The sequence below is a fragment of the Xiphophorus maculatus genome, chromosome 13 (assembly GCF_002775205.1).
Source record: "Xiphophorus maculatus strain JP 163 A chromosome 13, X_maculatus-5.0-male, whole genome shotgun sequence".
NCBI lineage: Eukaryota > Metazoa > Chordata > Actinopteri > Cyprinodontiformes > Poeciliidae > Xiphophorus > Xiphophorus maculatus.
In genome coordinates this window covers 22,202,628-22,225,799 of record NC_036455.1, presented here as the reverse complement: position 1 = coordinate 22,225,799, position 23,172 = coordinate 22,202,628, and the positions used below count along the sequence as shown (strand labels likewise).

At 39.9% G+C, this 23,172-nt stretch overlaps 3 protein-coding genes across 3 annotated transcripts; all 3 read left to right on the top strand.

The window, feature by feature from the left end:
* The first annotated feature begins 662 nt into the window (after window positions 1-662).
* Window positions 663-1,306, top strand: LOC102228548 (lactose-binding lectin l-2-like). Its single transcript, XM_023344811.1, has one exon. The coding sequence runs from the start codon at window positions 715-717 to the stop codon at window positions 1,201-1,203; it is 489 nt and encodes a 162-aa protein (XP_023200579.1). The 5' UTR covers window positions 663-714; the 3' UTR covers window positions 1,204-1,306.
* A 3,031-nt stretch (window positions 1,307-4,337) lies between these two features.
* On the top strand, window positions 4,338-5,736 carry LOC102217019 (lactose-binding lectin l-2-like). The gene has a single exon (XM_005802686.2). The coding sequence runs from the start codon at window positions 4,711-4,713 to the stop codon at window positions 5,194-5,196; it is 486 nt and encodes a 161-aa protein (XP_005802743.1). The 5' UTR covers window positions 4,338-4,710; the 3' UTR covers window positions 5,197-5,736.
* Window positions 5,737-13,518: 7,782 nt separating this feature from the next.
* LOC111610504 (ladderlectin-like) lies at window positions 13,519-21,512 on the top strand. The gene has a single exon (XM_023344810.1). The coding sequence runs from the start codon at window positions 13,624-13,626 to the stop codon at window positions 14,110-14,112; it is 489 nt and encodes a 162-aa protein (XP_023200578.1). The 5' UTR covers window positions 13,519-13,623; the 3' UTR covers window positions 14,113-21,512.
* The last annotated feature ends 1,660 nt before the right edge of the window (window positions 21,513-23,172 follow it).

Sequence of the window (23,172 nt, the reverse complement as noted above, 5' to 3'; positions counted from 1 at the left end):
ACTTTTATGGGAATTGAAAACAAACATTATAGTAGCTCATTAGCAGGAATACAATAGATCTCCTTTCTGAGGAATACAAAAGAGAAAAGATTTACTTCTGTCTATCCATAATTCTCTTCAGCATTTATCCCTGCAGATAAACTCCAGCAAAACATAGAAATCTCTCAGAATCAAAAATGTCAAACTCCAAGAATATATTGCTGTACCTCTTGTTTTTTTGTTTTGTTTTGTTTTTTTTCTTTGAATGAGTCAAAGAGAATAATTCCAGTGTTGAATGCAATCTAGAATTGTTACTTGGAGACATTATTACCTTATGATCTATGCAATTCCTTTGTTTCATAGTTAGACTTTGCTTCTTCTGCTGCATCTGAAGACAGGAGAACTGTGACCTGATACATGATCTGATGCAAACTCCATCCATTTATGGGCATTTGATTTTTGAAAACATTTTTGTGTGCACAACCACAACGATAAGATAATACTTCCATGGAAAGGAAACCTATAAAGAGGTTCTTTTTAAGATAGTTTTATGGGAAATCTAAACAAACATTAAAGTAGCTCATTAACAGGAACATGATAGACACCCTCGCTGACCAATATAAAAGAAACCAGGTGAACTCCTGTCTATCCAGAACTCTCTTCAACATCCATCACTGCAGAAAAACTCCAGCCAGAACTTCAGATCCCTCCACCTCAGAGACATCGAGCTCCAAGATGATGTGGTTCCTCTTCCTGTTTGGTCTGGCTCTGGCTGCTGAGCCTCCTTCAAATGGACAGAAACTGAAGCTGCTGCGTGGCGGCTGCCCCTTGTTCTGGTTCAGCTTCGAGGGTCGCTGCTACAAGTACTTTGGCTCAAGAGTGACCTGGGGAGAAGCAGAGCTCCACTGTGTGTCTGAAGGAGCCAACCTGGTTTCCATCCACAGCCTAAATGAACACAATTTTGTCAATTTTTTGATCAAGAACTTTGATCCTACTCAGTCATGGACCTGGATTGGACTCACTGACATGCATAAGGAAGGAGGGTGGATATGGTCCGATGGGTCTAAATACACATTTTCCCTTTGGAATTCTGGACAGCCTGACAATGCTGGTGGAAATGAACACTGTGGACACACCAACTACGGAAACAATTTTTACTGGAACGATCATGTGTGCTCAAATAGATTTGCTTCTGTGTGTGCAACTCGTACAGTTTGTCCCTAAACACATAACAATTATAAAGGAAAAAATCTTAATCTTAATCTTAATAGTGTTGCTTTTCTTGATGATTTTTCTGTTTAGATTCAACTGGTTTTGTTTTCAACAAAAGCCAACAAAGGAATGGAAATGTGATTTTCTATTGTATTTCCATATGTATGTCATATAACAATAAATGTAAAATATATAATTGTAATAAACTCTTTTAACATCCAACTTAAAATGCTTTCTCTCTGTTCTTTGATTCTTTCCTCTTTGTGGAAATATTAGGAAGAATATTATAATGCCTAATATTTTATTAGAGTTGCTTCTAGAACCAATGGAGGCTTATCCCACGAATCAGTAAGCAAATGCAAAATGAAAAATATTGCATAACATATTTTGCAATATTTTGCATAAATATTGGAAGATATTGCAATATTTATGCAATATTTTGCAATACAAATATTTATGCAATATTTAAATTGCATACAAATATTGCATAATTTTATGCAATATTTTCTTTTTAAATCAGTGTAGGAGGGGATAAATTAATAACTGAACCAGTTTAACGAAATATTCAAAAGCCGCCATTGAATTAAAATATATATTTATATTTAACCATGTTTTCATCTAATAAAGACATTTAGACAGGTTAATTTTTTAAAAAGCTCTTCACTGTCTAAATTTCACACAGTGTGCTGCACTTGTTACCATCGGATTAACTTCTGCACCTACTTATTTTCTTTATATCCTCAACAGGTAAAAGTATGTACTCCTCTATTTACACTGTCATAAGTAGATCAACACAACTTTAAATCATGCACTCTCATTTGGTTCTTACTGTTCTATATGTTTTACAAGCTTATTAAACACGCCACCAAAGCCTGACCATCAAGCAAATAATTCTGACCTGGTCCTGCCTGAACGTTTAGAAGAGGCTCGAGCCATAAATCTAAACTCTGGTCCTTCCACAGTTTAGAGAAAAACAACTTTGTTAAGTTGTTGATCGAGAACTTCATGCAACTTTAGAATTCACATGGATTGAGGTTACAGATTTTTACAAAAGAGGAGCTTGGGTTCAGTCCAGTGGATCTAAATATGATATTTTAAGTCTGTTGGATCAGAGTTGCCTAATTAATCATGATAAATGATCTTTACTTATATAGCGACCTATAACATTTTGAAAGTAAGAAATTAATCCTTCAGACCACAGACACAGAGATGGATAGTACTTTACTCCTGTTCTTGCCTCCATGCACTGGCCTCCTGTACACTTGAGGACTAATTTTAAAGTTTTAGTTTTAACTTTCAAGGCTATCCATGACCAAGCACCTAAATACATTCTTGACTTTTTGTATCCTTTAGCTTTGTCTAGGCCAGGGTTCTCAAACTCCAGTCCTCGAGGGCCGCAGTCCTGCAACTTTTAGATGTGCCTCTGTTGCACCACACCTGAATATAATAATTTGGTCATTAGCAAGGCTGGGAGAACTGATCTACACAAGCAGGAGGCAATTAAGCCATTTCATTCCAGCATTTTTTTGTACCTGTGGCACATCTAAAAACTGTAGATCTGCGGCCCTCGAGGACTGGAGTTTGAGACCCCTGGTTTAGGCCTTCATGGAAAATGTTGTTCAGTGAACCCCAAACCTGTATTTAACCTGTGGAGATTGTGCTTTTCGGGCGATGGCTCAAAGGCTCTGAAACTCTGTCCCACTATACAGACTCTTTTAAGGAACAACTAAAGACATTTTTATTCAGACAGACTTTTGCTTAATGTTTCTTTGGTTTGTTTGATTTTGTTTTGTTGTAATTGTTTTTGCCATTGTGATGCTCATTATATTATTTAGTATGTTTTTAGGCTATTTGTGTTATATTAATAAATGTGTACACATGTTGACAAGTCCCTTTCATTGTCAAACTACTTGGGAAGGAAAATTTGCTCCAAACATTCTGCAAAATCAAACAGAAGTCTTATTTCATTTTATTGTGTAAATCTAACACAAAAGGATGAAGGTCAGGAAAGAGATCATTCCAAGAACAGACCACAAAATCAATTCTGAACATAATTATATAGACTACAAGTAATTATTATTTAAATTATGAATGAGTTGCAATTTAGAACAGTTGCGTGGAACTAACTTTATCTTTATTTATTTATGATCAACACAAGCCCTTTGTGCTACAGTCAGATGTTGCTTCCAAAGTTTTAATTATGTCTGGATCTGGTGCTCAAAAAATGTGCCGAACAGCCGAATGTGTGACGTAAATTTTTTTAAGAATTTTTTTTGGCTGTAGTGGAATTTATTTGATAATGAAATGATGGGAAAGACAGACAGCAAACATCAATGAGTCAGGACTCAAATCTGTGACCGCTGTGTCAAATACTGAGGCCTCCATATAGGAGTCTTACGCTTTACATCTGCAATACCAACACACGCCCCTGAGATTTAATTTGTAAAAAAATAAAATGTTGTGAACTCAGTTCAAAATAAAGTTGTGAAAAGTGTGCAGAAGGAAGTTTTTGGAGTTCAAAAACAATTTCAAAATGTCAGTTACAAAAAAAGTGAATAAATGTAATGTTAATATCATGTATAATTGATTTACTTCTTTAGTATTCAAACTTGCTCTGAGTTACCGGAGAAAGTAATAAAGACAACCAGCAGCTGGCATCTATATCCTCAATTATATTTGCACAATCGTGATGATAATATAACTTCCAGGGAAGGAGACAGATAAAGAGTTTTTATGAAGGAACATTTATGGGAATTCAAAACAAACATTATAGTAGCTCATTAGCAGGAATACAATAGATCTCCTTTCTGAGGAATACAAAAGAGAAAATATATATTTCTGTCTATCCATAATTCTCTTCAGCATTTATCCCTGCAGATAAACTCCAGCAAAACATAGAAATATCTCAAAATCAAAAATGTCAAACTCCAAGAATATATTGCTGTACCTCTTGATTTTGTTTCTTTTTCCTTTGAATGAGTCAAAGAGAATTATTCCAGTGTTGAATGCAACCTAGAATTGTTACTTGGAGCCATCATTGCCTTATGATCTATACAATTCCTTTGTTAGACTTTGCTTCTTCGAAGGGGGACAGGATCAGCATCTGATGCTCCCAAAATTTTAATATCATTGTTTTTTTTTCTCTTTCAGCTTTTCTTCTTCTGCTGCATCTGAAGACAGGAGAACCGTGACCTGATGCATGATCTGATGCAAACTCCATCTGCTGCACTTTATGGGCATTTGATTTTTGAAAACATTTTTGTGTGCACAACCACAATGATAAGATAATACTTCCATGGAAAGGAAACCTATAAAAAGTTTTTTTAAAGATAGTTTCATGGGAAATAAAAACAAACATTAAAGTAGCTCATTAACAGGAACATGATAGACGCCCTTTCTGACCAATATAAAAGAAACCAGGTGAACTCCTGTCTATCCAGAACTCTCTTCAGCATTCATCCCTGCAGATAAACTCTAACAAATACCGAGAAATCTCTCAGAACAACTTCAGACTCCAAGATGATATTGCTGTTCTTCTTGTTTGGTCTCTCTCTGGCTGCAGTGGCTCCTTCAGACAAACAGGAGATGAAGCTCCAGCGGGGCGGCTGTCCCCCGTTCTGGTTCAGCTTCAATGGCCGCTGCTACAAGTACGTCGCCACCTTGATGACCTGGGCTGATGCAGAGCAGCACTGCGTGAACCAAGGAGCCAACCTGGTGTCCATCCACAGTCTGGAAGAAGAGAACTTTGTCAAAATGCTGATCAGAAACTTTGATCACGCTGAGGGAACCAACTGGATCGGACTGTCTGACGCTCAGAAAGATGGAACATATTTCTGGTCTGATGGGTCCAGATACAACTTCAAGCTGTGGAATGCAGGAGAACCAAACAATTCAGGAGGATCTGAAGCGTGTGTGCACACCAACTATGGCCCATCGAAAGGATGGAATGATAAAGTGTGCACAGTCAAATACTCCTCTGTCTGTAAAGCTCGTCCGGTTTGCTGAGAATGTAATTCTGAATCTGCTCAGTTGATTTAAATGTGCTGATGAGAAAACATCAAACTTAACATGATTATTAACATTTTTGCAAAAGGTTTTGTGTAATTGGGTTTTTTTTTTTTAAATGATGTTTGACCTTTGCTTATCATTCTTTATAAATACTCCTTTTTTGGTGAAGCTTGCACAGTTTTCTGATATTGCTATTCCTTACATGTGCTTATCAGAAATATCAACTGAAAAAATAAAGCTTTGAAGAAATTTGACTGAAATATGTTTCGATTTCCAAAAAACCAAATGTGTTGAAAGAGATTATGATAGCAAATGTCTGTTTCAAAGTATAAAATTATTAACTTGTTTTGAACTTACATCGGAATGAACTTCCAATGTAATATGAGGAAGACAATATTCTGGAGTGTTTGGTTGAATGCAAAACAATGACAATGTAACACACTGAGAACTTTGCAGTTTAACTATTAACACTAAGATTTTTTTTCTGTGCAACAAACTTGTTCTGACTTACCAGAGAAAGTAATAAAGACAACACACAGTTGGTATCTATGGCCTCAATTATATTTGCATAATCGTGATGATAATATAACTTCCCGGCAATGTTCCCTCTAAGCTGCGCGCTTGCGCAATCGCGCATTGCTCGCACATTCTCAGCGCACAATAAAATCTATGCAACGCATAAAATAAAATCCAACGTAAACTATACATTGAGCTCAGACATCAGTTTTAACTATGGACCAATAACGTATAACGACCTAACTCGGTGAGTCTCAGGTGTCCAGCCAATAATACGATACGGTTCACTTATGCTACGTAGCCAATCATTGCATGCTATGGGCTCTTTGTACCTCAGCTTCCGCGTTCGGGGAAAAGCGGCTCAATCTTTTCCGATCTATTGAAAAAGGCTCTTTACACTCGGTATTTGCAGGGCTTGTCCAAGGTAACAATTAATGATGCACATCGAGCCGAAGCCCCGACAAGTAAGCTGGAGAAAGGATTTAAGATGTTCGCCTCGTTATACACAGATACTGAGTTTTACTTTCATTAAACTTTGTGGCTAACATTAGCTTTAGCTTATGCTAGACATTTTTCTTGTAAAAATGTGCTATTTAAGTACCTAAACATTTTTCATCCATTCTAACGGACAATGTTTTTACCTTGTTTTCAAGTATATAACGTGTGTTTATTGTTGTTAGTGTCAGAGACAAAGTAACGGGGGATTTTACGGTTCAGGCTTTTTGTTTCTGAAGCATGAAGAAACAACAAGCCCCATAGCTTAACAGTAGAGCAGCTCTGGTGTAGTCAGGTTCAGAGTTGTTGCTTTTAGAAAAATATGGCCGTGTTCCTTAAGGTCTCCGTGTTCTTTCGCTTTATTAGTTTTGCATGTTTCTTGTGAAGCAGGACGGTGTTTACAGGTGGATCAGTAGCTCGACTGTATGGCTCTGGTCTGCTCTCTCGTTCCCATAAACTCTCTTTCAGGCTGAATACAGAAGTGATTTCATGGAAATAACACAGGAGGCTCCTTTATCTTCTTTAGGCTGAAGAAGTTGATCCGGAGTGAAGGCTGTAAACTTTGCTGTGCGGCTTAGCTTTAACTAATAGACTCATATTTACAAGCCACTATCTTCTTAATTCAGGATCGTTTGGAAATCCATGAAAACTTAAAAGCCCATTATATTAGGAAGACAGCAATGTTCATAGTATTGTTTTATTTGCGTCTGAAATAAGACTTTGTCTGTTCTAGCTGTCATGGTAACTCAAAGCGGAAAAAAGAGAGCCGCATTTGCACATGTGGTTGTGACGTCAGCGCGGCAGGTGCAAAGAGCCCATTGTGTGTACATGCCGTGCGCTGTGGCACCGTGGGAAGGAGGACGGATATGGTCCAATGGGTCTAAATACACATTTTCCCTTTGGACTTCTGGACAGCCTGATGGTGGAAATGAACACTGTGTTCACACCAACTACGGAAGCAATTTTTACTTCAATGATTGTTTGTGCTTCACTCAGTTAGCTTTTGTCTGCGCAACTCGTACAGTTTCTCCCTAGTTACAAAAAAAATTTAAAGAAAATAAATTAATTGTGTTGCATTTCTTGAATGTTCGTTTTAAATTCAACCAATTTTTTTCCAACAAAACCCAATGGAAAGGACTGTGATTTTTTTTTCTTATAGCTATCTAGATTGTATATACTCCCATACAACCATCAATGTAAAATACATCTTTGTGATAAACCACCTTAAGATGCTTTTTCTGTGTGGTTCTTATTAGGGAGAATATAACAATGTTTTAGATATTTTAATATGGCTGTTTCTAGAACCAGCGGAGGCTTATCCCACTAATATATCGATGAGCATAAAGATATTGCGTATTTTTATGTTATATTTCCCTCCTATATCAGCATTGCGACAGACTGGCGACCTGTCCAGGGCGTACCCCGCCTCCCGCCTGGAACGTAGCTGGAGATTGGCACCAGCAACCCTCCCGACCCCATTAGGGACAAGGGTGAACAGAAAATGGATGGATGGATGGATATCAGCATTGGTGGGGAGAGGGGCAGAAAAAAGAATTGAAGCAATAACAGTAATCATTATGCAAAAAATACTTTTTGCTAACATTTTACGTAATTAAAAACTGCATTTTTCATTTTGGCGTTTGATTATCTTTATTCTCCTCATGACAGATTGGTTGATTTAGAGTTGAGAATAGTCTGTGGAATATGTAGAGCCAGAGCCAGGCACTATCTACAAAATGCTGACTAAATAGCATTTATTTCAATTCACTGGAACTGTTTTAGCAAAAAAAATGTTCTAAAACAATTGCTTTGATTGGTGGTATTTCTTGTAGACCTATTGCTTTGATTGAAAACATAGAAGCAAATTAAATAGTATCATGCACTTTGAAATATACTAAAGGTTAGAAGTGTGTTATTTAATAGCATTTGCTTATTTTCTTTTATTCGCTGTCATAGATTTTTCCATCTTGCAGGCCTAATCTGTTAAGCATTGAAACCACATCATAAAATCTTTACGGGACAAAAGATCCACAGAAATATAGAAAAACAAAAGGGCAAAAATGCACGCACTTCCTTGTAACATGTAAAGCCTTCCTTCTCACACTATCTAGTCTCTTTGGAGTTCGGGATTTTCCCCAGGACAATAATCATATTTAGGTCACTTCCTTCAAGCCATATAATATGTATTACCTTAGTCTTGGGAATTTTCCCAGTGATTGCAGGACATAATATTAAAGTACACTTCCTTCACACCCCATTTGTTACTTAGCATTCTACGTAGTTACCGACTCTTGTCGCAATACATAAAGACAAAAGCACAATTTTTTCCTCACTGTCTGAAGTTAAATCAGATCAAACATTTCTCGTTTTAGGTTAGTTATCAAAACCATTTTTATATGCTACATTACAGAAAATATAGCAAGTTATTTTGTCATTTCCTTTCTGTTTAGAAGTTTACACACTTTTGGTCAGTATTAGGAATAACTGTCTTTTAAACTGCATGACTTTAGTCAAAACTTTCAGGTTTTCTTCCACAAATCTTTGATAGGTTGATGTAACTAAAGTGCTACATTTGAGTTAAATGGAGGCTCACCTGTGGGTGCATTTTAAAATCACATCTGAAACACACTGCTTTCTTTTTTGACACTACTAGAAAGTCAAAAGCTTTAAGCCAAGATATCAGGAAGAGAATTACAGATGCATGACTCTACATAGGGGAATCTGCACAAGTCTGAAGCCATTTTTTTTTCTCCCCTCCAGGGGTTCTTTTGTGGGCTCTAGTGTCCCATATATGAAAGTAGGCTGACAGGAAAGGGGGAAGACATGCTGCAAATATCACCGGGTCCGAGAATCGAACCCACGACAGCCACGTCAAGGACTCAAGTCCTCCAAACGTGGGTCGCGCTATCCCTTACGCCACCACAACACGAAGCCATTTATGAAAAGTCGTTTTATGCTAGATTGTTTCCCAAGTAAAGAATCTATCAAGGCTTTTCTTTGATGCAAGCAACTTGGCTCACCTTGCATGTGTCACACCCTGACGAGAATCATTTTGTCAATAACCTGATCAAGAACTTTGGTCCTACACAAGGATGGACCTGGATCGGACTCACTGACGTTTACAATGAGGGAGCATGGATATGGTCTGATGGGTCTAAATATATTTTCTCCAATTGGAATGAAACACAGCCAGACAATCATGAAGATAAAGAAAACTGTGGACAGTTCAAATCTGTATGGAATGATCATGAGTGCTTGCTTAACCTTCCTTTTGTATGTGCATCTCGAACAGCTTGTTCTTAGCAGCAGAAAAATAGAAAGTATTTTTTCAGAAATTGATTTTGTGAGATAAGAGCGCAAGAATGTAAAATCTGATGCATTTAAATCATGAAATATATGCTTTGTAAGAAATAAAAAAGTTTTAACTGAAGTTTGTCATTTTGCAAATCATTTTATGTGTGAAGTGTTATGAAAAAATGGGTTTTGTTTTCAAAATTGGGCTTAGGCATTAAAAAAACCTGACATGTTATTCTGACAATATCTTATCACATATACAAAAGTTTCAAAGTCCCTGTTTTCAATGGTTTCATTATCTTCTTTGTATGAAGTTGTAACGCTTGGGTTGTGTTTAAGGGAGGAGAGGAGGCGGCAGACTCGTCAGGAGGTCAAAAACTCACAACCACACTGGTACTGGGAATTCCACAGTGTTGTCCTTTAATAAACACTCTTCACCAACCTTACCTTGAACGGCTGCTATATTATCAAACATGAAAATGAGCAGAGTCCAAACAACCCGAAACGTTACTAAAAAGTTAGGCAACATGTCCGTCTCGGTTCATGTGTTCAACTGTAGCACGTTTCTCCCAAGCTCTTAAGAATTTATAAATTAACTTTGGACAAAACGTTTGGCTCTCTTCCTTAAACTTCCGGGTCCTCTCAGCGGGCGACGTGCAGCCACAAGGAAACACTACTGCGCGTTGACGTCACAGAATTTAATCCCATACAAAGCAACGCATGAATCAAACAACAAAGCTGCAGAGGAACAGAGATATGCATTCTTTACCTTATACAGACAAAGATAGACATGACAAACAAAAAAACAAAACAAAGACGTGTCTTTGGAGAGAGCGATGCGAAAAAAGCAAAATAGTGGCAGCTCTCTGAATTTTTAGTTCTGTACACGAAGTCTTATACTAAGGGTGTGTTTTTCCTGTTTAACATATTCCATTAAGGCGTACCTCTGGCTGACCAACTGGAAGCTACCTTGGACACTCAGAGAAACTTGGAACTCCCCCTAATTTACGCCAAAGATCAAAAGGCCATCTGTTCTCTGGTAAAACGAAAGAGCCAACAGCTGCGTCCTGACCCCCTGTGGTTCTACGGTCATTTTGAGTACAGAGAAAACATAAGATAAGATTTCACAGATGCCTGTGAAATCCGAAGTCTCTCCCATTATCTCTCCTCACATAAATTCTCCGGATAAACTTAAATCCAGTAATTTTGGTTCAAGGAAAGGTTATCTTTACAAACCCCCAGTTTTGCATAAATCCTGAGCAATTTTCTAATACTAAACAAAACATTTTCATTCAAACAATTTCCATTTGATTCTGATATAGTCACAGATAGTACAATTTTCAAATACATTCATCATTTACTAGATTAGTGTCATGTTGGGTGCTAGCCGGGTTACCCACATGCAAGAACACACTGAGAGGCGGTATGATCACAATTATATTTATTTGGGTAGAGGTAGTGGGGGGTTTGGGGAAACTGGTCGTCGGACTGTAGGAGAAAGGTGAGGTGAGACACGGGACAGATCTAAGGAAATAATTCCGAGAATCTTTCAGAGCGTGCTTACTTGAAGGTGGAGCTAAGTCTTGTCGGTGGCGGCGGCTGGAGAGATGGATTACCGTTGGAGAGCGAGCATGTAAGCCTTGTAGCTGAAGAGGGGAGCGGGCTGACCTCCGAGCGGGGAACTACGATGATTAGCTCCCGGGACATGAAGCGCCAGCAGGCCCAGTCTGTGGTGAGGCGCAGGAAAACCACCGGAAGGGGCCAGGGAGGTGAGTACACGAGGGAGGGTAGCCGATTGGTAACACCAATGGCGTCGGGAGAAAAACCAAAGGGAAATCCAGACGAGAACGCTTGTCCACCTCGAGGGGTCTCAGGATGGCCACGAGGAATCCTGACAGAAAGAACACAAGGAGCGATCAGAACACGAGATCAATCTAGGAGGCTTTTCTCTAAGGAAAACGTCTACCAGATGAGGCAAACACTCAGGCACTGGAGTGTCAGCTAGGCGGTCTTTATGAAGCACCTCCGCAGCTATCGAAAATTAGACACAGGTGCGTCTACAGGTTGGCCACCACACTTCTCCAGGGGCTCCGCTCAATGGTGACATCTGGTGGCTGTGAAAGGAAATGGCAGCTTCCCAGAAAAGCCAGAACAGAACAGAAGAGGAAAAAAAAAGCAAAACAGGAAAAAGAACCCCAACCTAACAATTAGTAGTTTTAAAATGAGATAATACAATCTTCAATACAAACATGTTATTAATTAAAAATGTCTTAGAAATTAAATGTTAGTGGTTTCAACATTCTGTGTTGTACTCCGTTTTACACCTTCCCAGATGTTGGTTTCTGGAAGACCTTTTGATCTCAGGTAAATTAACTTTTGTCTGCGCAACTCGCACAGTTTGTTCCTAGACAAAAAAAATTAAAAGAAAAAAAAATGATTGCGTTGGATTTCTTGATGATTGTGCAGTTTAAATTCAACCTTTTTTTTTCAACAAAACCCAATGGAAATACATATCTTTGAAAATGTGATTTTTTTTTTCTGATAACTGTGTAGATTGTATGTACTTTTATACAACCATTAATGTAAAATACATCTTTGTGATAAAGTCCACATTTAAAATGCTTTCTCTGTGTGGTTCTTTATTAGGGACAATTTAACAATGTTTTAGATATTTTATTGTGTTGCTTAGAATTAATGGAGACTTATCCCACTAATCTGTTGATGAGCATAAGACTATTGCAAATTTTTATGTTCTATTTTCCCTCTATATCAGTGTTGCTGAGGGGCAGAGAAAAGAATGAAAACAATAACAATGATCATATGCAAAAATTAACTCCTTGCTAACATTTTATACAATTAAAAACAAATGTCTCTCTGATACTGGTGTTTTCAGTTTCTCTAGAAATGATTATTCTCTAGACAAATGGTTTGATCAAGAATTGAGTTTGGACTGTAATTTATGTAGAACATACAAGATAGCAGATTTTTTTTATTAGCAGCAAAACTGTAAACAGAATATTAGGAGTTTTGAAAATGATCAGATACCCAATTCTTACTGAAATTATTCAAAAATTTGATTTGCATAATTTTTAAATGATAAAATGAGGACATAACCCTTTCTTCCAACCCAGAAGAGGAATTAGACCAGAGGATACTTACTTATGCTTATCTATCAACCCTAAATAGGGGCACCTAGTTTATGTACTTTGGATCAACATTATTAGATTAATTTTTAGACTCCTGTTCTTCCAACCCAGAAATGGAACAAGACCAGAGGATAATTATCTAGCAACCCTGAACAGGAGCACCTAGTTTACATACTTTAGATATTCTTTTTCTTCTTTTACTCTTTCCTTTGGTTTGTTATTTTGTTTGTATTTCCTTTTAAATCATGTAAAGCACTTTGTATTACCTTGTTGCTGAAAATGTGCTATATAAATAAAATTATCTTTACCTTTTACCTTTAATGGTTTACTATTTAATCTGGAATGGGGTCGTTAAGATCAAAAATCTGTTTTGCAAGAATGTTCGGTCAACTGGTTATTACGTTTATGCAAGCCTTCATCAGTCACACTTTCCTGTAATGATAGTCTCTCACATCCTGGATCAGCTTTCAGTATCCAGTTTCTTGATATTCAAGAAAAGAAGGACTTTCAAGATGATATTATTTCTAAATCATTGAAGGATCTGGGTGGTTTCAGTGTACGCCTAAAGACTATAATGGTGAGAGGAATAATATACTGGAATCAAGACAGGAGAACTGTGATCTGATGCATGATCTGATGCAAACTCCATCTGCTGTAACCTACTTTATGGGCATCTAATTGTTGAAAACATCTTTGTGTGCACAACCACAATGATAAGAAAATACTTCCATGGAAAGGAATCTGACAAAGAGTTTTTTTTGTTTTTTTTTTAAAAGATAGTCTCATGGGAAATCAAGACAAACATTAGAGTAGCTCGTTAACAGCAACACGATAGACGCCCTTTCTGAGGAATATAAAAGAAACCAGGTGAACTCCTGTCTCTCCAGAACTCTCTTCAGCATTCATTCATCCCTGCAGATAAACTCCAGCAATACATAGAAATCTCTCAGAATCATAAACTTTAGACTCCAAGATGATATTGCTGTTCTTCTTGTTTGGTCTCTCTCTGGCTGCTGTGGCTCCTTCAGACAAACAGGAGATGAAGCTCCAGCGGGGCGGCTGTCCCCCGTTCTGGTTCAGCTTCAATGGCCGCTGCTACAAGTACGTCGCCACCTTGAAGACCTGGGCTGATGCAGAGCAGCACTGTGTGAACCAAGGAGCCAACCTGGTGTCCATCCACAGTCTGGAAGAAGAGAACTTTGTCAAACTGCTGATCAAAAACTTTGATCCCACTCAGGGAGTCAACTGGATCGGACTCTCTGACGCTCAGAAGGATGGAACATATTTCTGGTCTGACGGGTCTACTTTCAACTTTAACTTTTGGAACACAGGAGAGCCAAATAACGCAGGAGGATCAGAACCGTGTGTGCACACAAATTCGGGCCCGGCCAGAAAATGGAACGATAAAGTGTGCACAGATGCACACTCTTTTGTTTGTAAACTTCGTCCATATTGTCAATGACTGCTGAGAATTAAATTCTGAATCTGATCAGAAGTGATCAAGCTAGACATGAGAAATGAAACATGGCAAATTTTCTTTACTTATTTTTTCAATTTGATTTTTTGTTTATCATTCTAAGTCTTTTTTTATGATGCTTTAATTTAAATGTGTTGACCAGAAAATATTAATACAAAGGTTTAAGATAAAAAAAAAAAAGGTGTAGCTTTTTAAACAACATTTTATTGTGAAGTATGAAAATTATTTTCTTCTTGATTTAATGAAAAACAATAAATTTGCTCCTTAAAACTCCTTAAAATGAGTTTCTGGTGAAACAATCTTCTTTCGCATGTTAGAAAGTCAATCTGTCTTTTTATGAAACAACTTTCATGTAATGGGCTGTAGATCAGATGCATTTAAGTGCATCACTAAGTTTTATTCTGTTTTTAATAGTCTATGTTAAATAAACAAATTACTGTCAATGCTTTGTGAAGTACTTTCGTTCACTTGCTTTAAATGTGCTACTGTTGAGGCGCTTATCAAGCTCAAATACATTCATATGCTTTCACACACTGCATTCTCATATTCTCACACAAAGGCCCTTTGTAATTGTAACATCTATAGAAACTCCTCAGACTCCCGTCTCCCAGGAAATAGAAACTTAGTTGATAAAATGACGTAAGACATCAGATGACCACCAGGTGCATCCGTAGTATAGTAAACGAATCTTCCCGTTTTTGATCAGATGCTGTATAGACTCGGTCACATTCACACCTAGTCTGTAAGGGTAAGCGTCTCCTTTTTTAGCGCTAAAAAAGAATAAAATAAGTAAAGTCTGATTACTTGTACTGGCTGATTTTCTGCTCTGTGTGCGGTACATTTTTGATCCATTTTCAACAATTGGTAGCAGAGGATGGTTTTGTGCTGAGACACGAGCAGAGATTGAACAGGCCGTTCCGGCGCAGCCTGACGGAGGCAGTGTTCTGGTGTTGGGCCCACATAAAAGGTGAGGAAAATTTTCCTTAATAAACACCATAGCATTGTTTCTGTTGGACTGTCTAAATTCCAGAAATCAGCAGTGGATGGTGTTGCATTCTTCTTAAACCTCTGAATTCCAGCTATCGATTGCTGTTATATTGTGTGTTGAGTTGTCTGAACTGGTCAACCATTGTTCGATTGTCAGCTGTTGTTCGTACTGCTTTTGATTTGTTTGTCTAAAGGCTTTCGAGTTATTCATAGGAGTAAAGAAATAAAGATTGATTGATTGATTGATAAGGTTAAAGTTACTTAAAAAACAGTTAATAGTCAAAGTAAAAGGTCGATTGGCTCTGTAGTGAGAACTGGTCGTCTCCGACTTTTCCTGGACGCGGGAAAAGGAAAGACTAGGTTTTGTCGGTTCTATCCTTGGGGAGTGCTGCCCCCTAAAAGAACGCGTTAGCCAATCTGTGACTTGCTCAAAAAACACAAAAGTGTTGAGAGGGGTCCACCATAGGAAAAAAGATAAGAGAATAAGATAAAGGATGATCGCGATCTGTTCCTCTACAGAGAAATAAGCGAAGAAAATAAGTGAAAATAAAAAGAGGACATCATAGGAGCTGAAAAGCGTGGATCCATTTCTGTGTATGTGTCAGCTGTGTGTATGTAAACGTCTGCCGCTGAGCAGACTTTGCGTGTTTAAATGTACTCTCCTTCGTTTATGGCAATGTCTTTTAAAACCATGGTAAACATTCGGGAATTATAATCTGTGGGAAGTTTCTTTATTTCATCTGTGGTCTTTGATTTTCTCGCCGCCGCGCGAGAAAAATCTTTCTGCTGTGTGTAATTTCCTCGCCGCTGTGCGAGCAAAAAAAAAAAAAAGGGAGACAGAGGCTCGCCGCAGTGCGAGGCAGTAAAAAAAGGCAGAAAAGAGGAGAGGTGATCTCTGGGTTTGAATATGGCGCAGGAGGTCGACAGGGAGAAATATGATCCAAAGTGGGGCATCGGGTCATGAATTGCGCTCAGTGAGCAAATAGATGAAGTAATAACTTATCTGGGGGAACATGACGAATTCCAAACGGACGGGGACGGACAAAAAATACAAAATAAATTAAAAGGTCTGGTTGAAATGGGTGGAGGCGATTTGCTAAGCAGACAGCCCCTGGGGAAACATTTGTTGCAGGGAATCAACAATTCTAAAAAACATTTGATAGACACTATGCAAAAAAGAAGGAGAAGCAGGAGTTTTCACTAAAAGAAGCTGTAAAACAAACAAGCAGAATGCTGAGAGAGAACTCAGGCAGAGGGAAGAACTTTTGGTTTTCTGGCAGGGACTTTCACATGCATTTGAACACAAAAAACAAAAAGTTGCCACTAGCTCTGAACACACAAACATAAGTACAGACAATTCACTTCCTCCACCATATAGTGGAGACGAAACTCGGCCTTCCCAGGGCATTTATCACATAGTTAACATTACACAGGGAATTTTAGCAGTCGAGGGGGAGACAGCTACCCCACAAAACGCTCCCGAAGTCCACACTGGGACTGAAACCCCGAACTGGACTATATTAGATCAGACCCCGTCCACACCAAATCCCATGGCTTGGTCTCAGTTAAATGACACCTTTGTCAGATCTGCTCAGAGGTTGCAGAACCTGTGTGACAGAGCAGAACAGATGGAGAGAGGAGAGATAAAATCTAATTCAGCCAAAAACGTTCAAATTAAAATGCATGCGAATGGAACGTGGGTTTCAGAGGAGAACCTTACAGATAAAACTGATGAACTGAGAGAGGTCTATCACATCTCGTGCCCTCTAGAGAGCATGCGTGGCTTAGGCCTTCACACAGCAGAAGGACAGCACGCCCTGGTTGGGAGCAACACAGGGACTTATCCTCTTTTGAAAACCAGTACTGGGGGTCAGAAATATGTTCCCTTTCCTCTAGGTGACAGGGATGCAATAGTCGATAAACTGCCCAGCATTAAAGCTGGTGGGAGTCTTTGGTTGGCAGAGTTAGACCTGCTGACCTCTGGAATGACTCTAGCACTGGGAGATTTCAGAGCAATAATGAGCAGAGCTATGTCTGGCATGGTTATGAGAGACATAGAACACGCAGCAGGGACCCAAAATGTAAGTAATTCTACTCCAGCACATCAATTCATCACACCTTTGGCACGGGAAATAAAAAGGCAGTTTCCACTGGCCACAATCACTCCCATCACCAGGTTTGAATGGGATTACAGCATGGATCCTAAAGAATACATAAATAAAACTGCAGAAACCTGGCTCGGACAAACTACAATTAATCCAAAAGGCCCACACTCAAACTTAACTGAAATGTTTAGAGAGGCAATCTTGAAAGGTGTTCCTGAACAGGTTGTACAATCTATGAGAAATAATCCAGATTTAACAAGGTGCGAGTACGTCAGATGGGAGAGGCATCTGCTTCATCACTTATTAAAGGCACAAGATGAGTTGAAGAAAAAGCAGTCTGACACTAAGGATTTAGAAATTCAACTGTTGAAGCTCCAATTGCAGGAAGCAAAACAAAAATTGAATAAGAAGACAGATAAAAAAGAACATGTGATGGTTGTGGCTGTAGGTGCTGCAGCCCACACACAAAATGCAACTTCCTGGCAAAACACTAATCAGATTGGGGGAGGACTGGTTCCTCTTTCTGTTTTTTCTGTTTTATATCCTCAAAACAGGTACAGAGCGTTTCCTCGTGGACGGGGAAGGCGTTTGGCCGGTCACGGGGGCAGTGCTCCGTGGAGGGGTCGTGGGGCGCGGATCAGGGGACCACAGCAGGAGGACATATGCTACCGATGTGGACGTGTTGGACACTGGGCAAAACATTGCTGGGCCATACCAAATCACGGGGAACCAGGTATGATCCCCCACAATCCCAATGTTATACCTGGACAGTCTTTTCAGGGGAATAACGAGCCCACACAGAACATGTAGTGACACGCCCCTGGAGACCCACAGCCCAGCATGGGAACTGCAGACCCCATGCTGTCAGCAACACGGGAGGGGAGAGAAACACACTTCCTGGTGGACACAGGTGCTACACACAGCACATTGAACTTTGTTTCTCCCCTCAGTTTGACGTCACAAACTGTATCTTTAACTGGGTTCTCAGGGACTGAACAGAGTCTGCCTTTCACTAAGCCTCTGACCTTCACACTGGGCAATCAGCACCTGCAACATTCTTTTGTCAGCTCGAGCTCTCCCACAACTCCCGTCAATTTGCTAGGAAGAGACTTACTGATAAAACTGGGAGCAACAATTATGTGCTCTGTGAATGGATTAATTGTTTCATTTCCCGATGGCACGTCCCTCCCTTGTGCAAACTTTCACACGGATGGACAATTTCTCATGCAGCCAGTTGTTTCTGAGTATGCAGACATATATTGGGGCCTTTTAACGAACTTACCCTCCAGCCGTCTAATGTCAACGTTTGTGGACTGGAAACCTTGGCTCCTGTGTCTGTGCTCCTACGTCTCTCCTCCGGATCCCCCCCCACGTGACCCTGTTCTACGACAGAGACGTCTCTGAATGGTACCAGGAACCTTTCCTTTCCACTTTGGAGGAAACAACCTGGGAGGTAAAAATCTCAGATATTCATGTAGCTCCAGTTGGTGTAGCTGCTGCTGTCTCTTTCACAGAAACACAGTCAGAATGTTATCAAATATCTGATGAAGCTGTGCCTCACATCTCTCTCTGTTTGCACCCTGAGCACCAAGCAAAAGAATTGGGCCCAATGATGAAACGCTCCCTGGCAGCCACAGATTGGATTGCGACAGCAGTGCCAGGTTTGTCTTTCTCCCCTTCTCTTGACACATATAAGATCAGCTTTTCAGGGTCTGAAACAGTGGAGCTACATCATGAACAGGTGTCCAGACATCACGGTAGGGAAAAATCAGACCACCCTTTAGCGGCTCAATTAATCACATCCATGCCCACATCTCTCTGGGCGGAAACGCCTACAGATGTGGGGCTTGCTTCCTGTTCTCCTATTTCATTTCAGGTGGACTCTGAGAGACCCCTCTGGATTCCTCAGTATCCACACAAACCCGCAGCTGAACAGGGCATCGCAGAGACAATAACAGGACTGATTGAGGCTGGAGTGCTGGAACCCTCAAAGTCTGACTGGAACACACCCATTTTGCCAGTGCAGAAAAAAGGTACTGCCAAATACAGAATGGCTCATGACCTGAGAGCAGTAAATGCAGTTCTGAAAACAAAAACGGTGGCAGTTCCGAATCCATATGTATCCATTGCTGCTTTGACTCCTAGCCAGCAGTGGTATAGCTGTATTGATCTGGCAAATGCATTTTTCTGTGTCCCACTAGCTGAAAGCTGCAGGGACTACTTTTCATTCACTTTCAGGGGAGAACAGTGGCGTTACACCAGGCTGCCACAAGGTTTCGCCCTGTCTCCAGGGCTGTTTAACCAGGTTCTGAAGGATGTTTTGCAGGACTGTCCTCTCCCTCCACAAACGACCCTCATCCAATATGTGGACGACCTTTTGCTGGCTGCCCCCACCGCGGAGACCTGCGTTAAAGCGACCTCCCTGGTTTTGCAGCACCTACATCAGGCGGGTTTCAAGGTTAGTAAAAATAAATTGCAGATTGCAAGAAAACAGGTTTCTTTTCTGGGCAGGATAATTTCTGCAGGCACAACTAGCATGTCTCCTTCCCACAAGCAGTCCATTCTGCAACATCCTAAACCCTCCAAAGTTAAAGACATGCTCTCTTTTCTGGGGTTAACTGGCTACAGCAGGAGCTACATTCCCTCTTACACTGACCTGACTCAGTCTCTTCGGGCCTTGGTTAAAGAACAAGGCATGCGAAATCTGAACAATCCCCTCATTTGGACAACTGAGGCGGAACAAGCTTTTATCTCATTAAAGCAAAACATGGCATTGGCAGCGGAACTCTCCCTCCCAGATTACACCTTGCCGTTTTTTCTTGATGTTTCTGTAACAAAAATGGCTGTTAACGGAGTTTTGTTCCAGAAAAAAGGGGGAGAGAGAAAAGTACTGATGTACTTATCTGTAATGATGGACAATATGGAAAAAAGGCATCCCCCATGTACGCAACATGCAGCTGGGATAGCCAAACTCATACAAAAAACCGCACATATCGTCATGGGACATGCACTGCAAGTGTTAACTACACACAGCGTGGTGGCATATGTAAACTCACAGAGTTTCACCATGACGGCGTTGAGACAACAAAGGCTTTCCAAAATTCTGGAAGCTCCAAACATTTCATTCACTCATGAAGGCATAAATATGGCAGACTGTTTTGCAGACGGAGAACCACACGAGTGTGCAGAGTTGGTGGCAAAGTCAGAAAAGGTAAGACCAGACCTGGAAGCAACTCCCTTGATTGGACCAGAGGTGAGACAGTTTTTCACAGATGGTTGTTGTTACAGACACCAAACACAAGAACTAAGAGCTGGTTTTGCAGTAGTAGAAAGCACAAAAGCAGGCTTTCTCACAAGAAAAGCAGAAAGACTGGAAGGAACAGCATCTGCACAGAGGGCAGAAATAAAAGCAGTGGCGGAAGCGTTAAAGCTCGCACAAGGGTTACAGGCAAACATATACACAGATTCAGCCTATGTGGCGGGAACAGTCCATGTGGAACTTTGCCAATGGATGAGAGGAGGATTTTTGACTGCAAGTGGGCAGCCCATAAAACATGAGCGTGAGATAAAAGAATTGGCAGAAGCATTACTGTTACCAGCAAGAGTAGCAGTCATAAAATGTAAAGGTCATGACCTATCAGACACATTGGTTGCTAAAGGCAACCAGGCAGCCGACAGAGCAGCAAAAGTGGCTGCAGGATACAAAGACTTCATGATGGTGTGTTCCTCGGAGGAGGAATTACATGACAAACTCACACTGGAGGAGGTGGTAAGATGCCAAAAGGGGGTGCCACTTGAAGAGAAAAACATGTGGAAGCAACGAGGTGCCACTGAAACAAATGGATGCTGGAGGGGCCCAGACGGCAGGTTAATTCTGCCCCCTGGGAAAAAACAAGAGCTGCTTCTTGAAGCTCATGGGGTTGGACATGTGGGAACTAAACAGATGATGTATAATCTTAAAGACTGGTGGCAACCCCAAATGATCAACATGGTGAAACAGTTTGTAAATAATTGTGAAATGTGTGGACAGGTTAACCCTAAGAAAACTTTGAAGCCACATCAGGGACAGTTTCTTCCACTCACATGTCCAGGGAAAGAGGTTGTGTTGGATTTCACTGACATGATAAACACGGTGCAAGGCAAAAAATATTTGTTGGTTTGTGTTGATGCTTTCACAGGATGGCCTGAAGCGTGGCCAGCAGCGAGAGAAGACAGTAAAACGGTCATAAAATGTCTGATCAACCATTACATCCCCAGGCACGGTTTTCCAGAAAAAAAAAAAAAAAAAAAAAATCAGATCAGACAATGGAACACATTTCAGAAACAAGGACCTGCAAACAGTGGAAGCTCATCTTGGTTTGAAACACAAGTTCGGTACGGTTTATCACCCGGAATCCTAAGGCAAAGCAGAACGAATGAATCAAAATTTAAAAACAAAATTGGGTAAAGTTTGTGCACAAACTAAATTAACAGTGACCAAGGCGCTAGAAGGACTTAGGGCCCTTAGTAAAACGATGCATGAGCACTCTGGAGTTTCAAACCCCTTGGATAAGTGGTTCACTGATCTGTTTGGAAAATATAAAGAAATCATCATCTCTTTGCTCCTTTCTGTGACAACTTTCCTTGCACTCCTGATCACCTGTGGTTGCTGCTGTGTCCCCTGTCTGAGGTCATTGGCGGTGCGGTGCATCACCTCAACCATAGAGAAAGGCAGCAGTAGTGATGGAAATCCACCTGCCTATCAGATGTTATCCCGGAGACGTGAAAGAACCGTGAAATTCCAGATTGCCAGAGTTTAAGGGCAGTACTAGTATCCAGTGACAAAAGAAAATTTTCCTTCACTTTAATGTTCTTTATATAATCCATTGATTTCGCTTTTGTTGTGTTTTTTCTTGCAGAATGAAGTCCAATCCTTTCTGGGTGTGCCTTGGTGTGAGACTGTGGGCGCCTTCCACGATTGTTGGACCAAGTTACAGCCGAAATCCCACACTGAAGCCTTCCAGGCAATGTCGGGGTTTCCCAGCGACCGCGCCGGCTCTACATCTGGACACACGCAGAAACTGATTTGACGTTGATAGGTCTCGCTATAGAGAGGCTGCAGTGATTTGATTTCATTACAATGATTAAAGTTTGATCAGAAAACATTTTTACTTACTTTTAATCCTAGTTTAATCATGCCAGTGTATTTTGAGTGTACTGTCTTTAATCCTGATTTACTTTATTGATTTGATGTTTTACGAATGTGTTCATTGTTCTGTGCCTTTCAATACTCAGAATTCTAAGCTTTTCTTACCATTTCATTAACTTCGCATCCTTTTCGTAGTTCATTAACTTTTACATATTACATAGAAATCTCACCTTTTAGTCTTCTAACAATGTGTTCATTTTTGCATACTACCTAACATTTCACTGCCTTTACAAATAATTTTAACCTAACACTTCACTATAAGTTCCACACACTATCCTAACATTTTGTTCACTTAGCACTTTTGTAGAACTTAACAACTTCGTAGCTGTGACTTTTCACCTTGTTTTTAAATACTAATAAAAAATAAAAAAACATACAAAACCTAACACAAAATTTTAGACTTTGCTCTTTTGAGTTCATTACCCTCCTGTGGCATGGCGTTGACCTGAGGTAACTACAGAATGAATATAATGAAAAATCAGACATATGAAGTAATAATGACAACAAAAATGATTAAGACAAAACAAGACTACGGATAACATTTTATTGAAAATAAATATAATATATAAAACAGAAACAGCTGACATAGTCATGCCATGGGTGGTTGACTAACATTTCCCTAAACCCCAACACCCTTCAAAATTTTGTTTCTATTTGTGCATTTCTCCAGATTGTAAGGGGGACATTGTGATTTTTTCCACCGCCTGAGAGGCCAGGGGTGCCCTGTCCGTTTTTACCCCCAAAATATGTGATGAAATGAAATGA

Excerpts from the sequence above, each read along its gene's own strand:
- LOC102228548 (XM_023344811.1), top strand. The coding sequence starts at position 715 with ATGATGTGGTTCCTCTTCCTGTTTGGTCTGGCTCTGGCTGCTGAGCCT.
- LOC102217019 (XM_005802686.2), top strand. The coding sequence starts at position 4,711 with ATGATATTGCTGTTCTTCTTGTTTGGTCTCTCTCTGGCTGCAGTGGCT.
- LOC111610504 (XM_023344810.1), top strand. The coding sequence starts at position 13,624 with ATGATATTGCTGTTCTTCTTGTTTGGTCTCTCTCTGGCTGCTGTGGCT.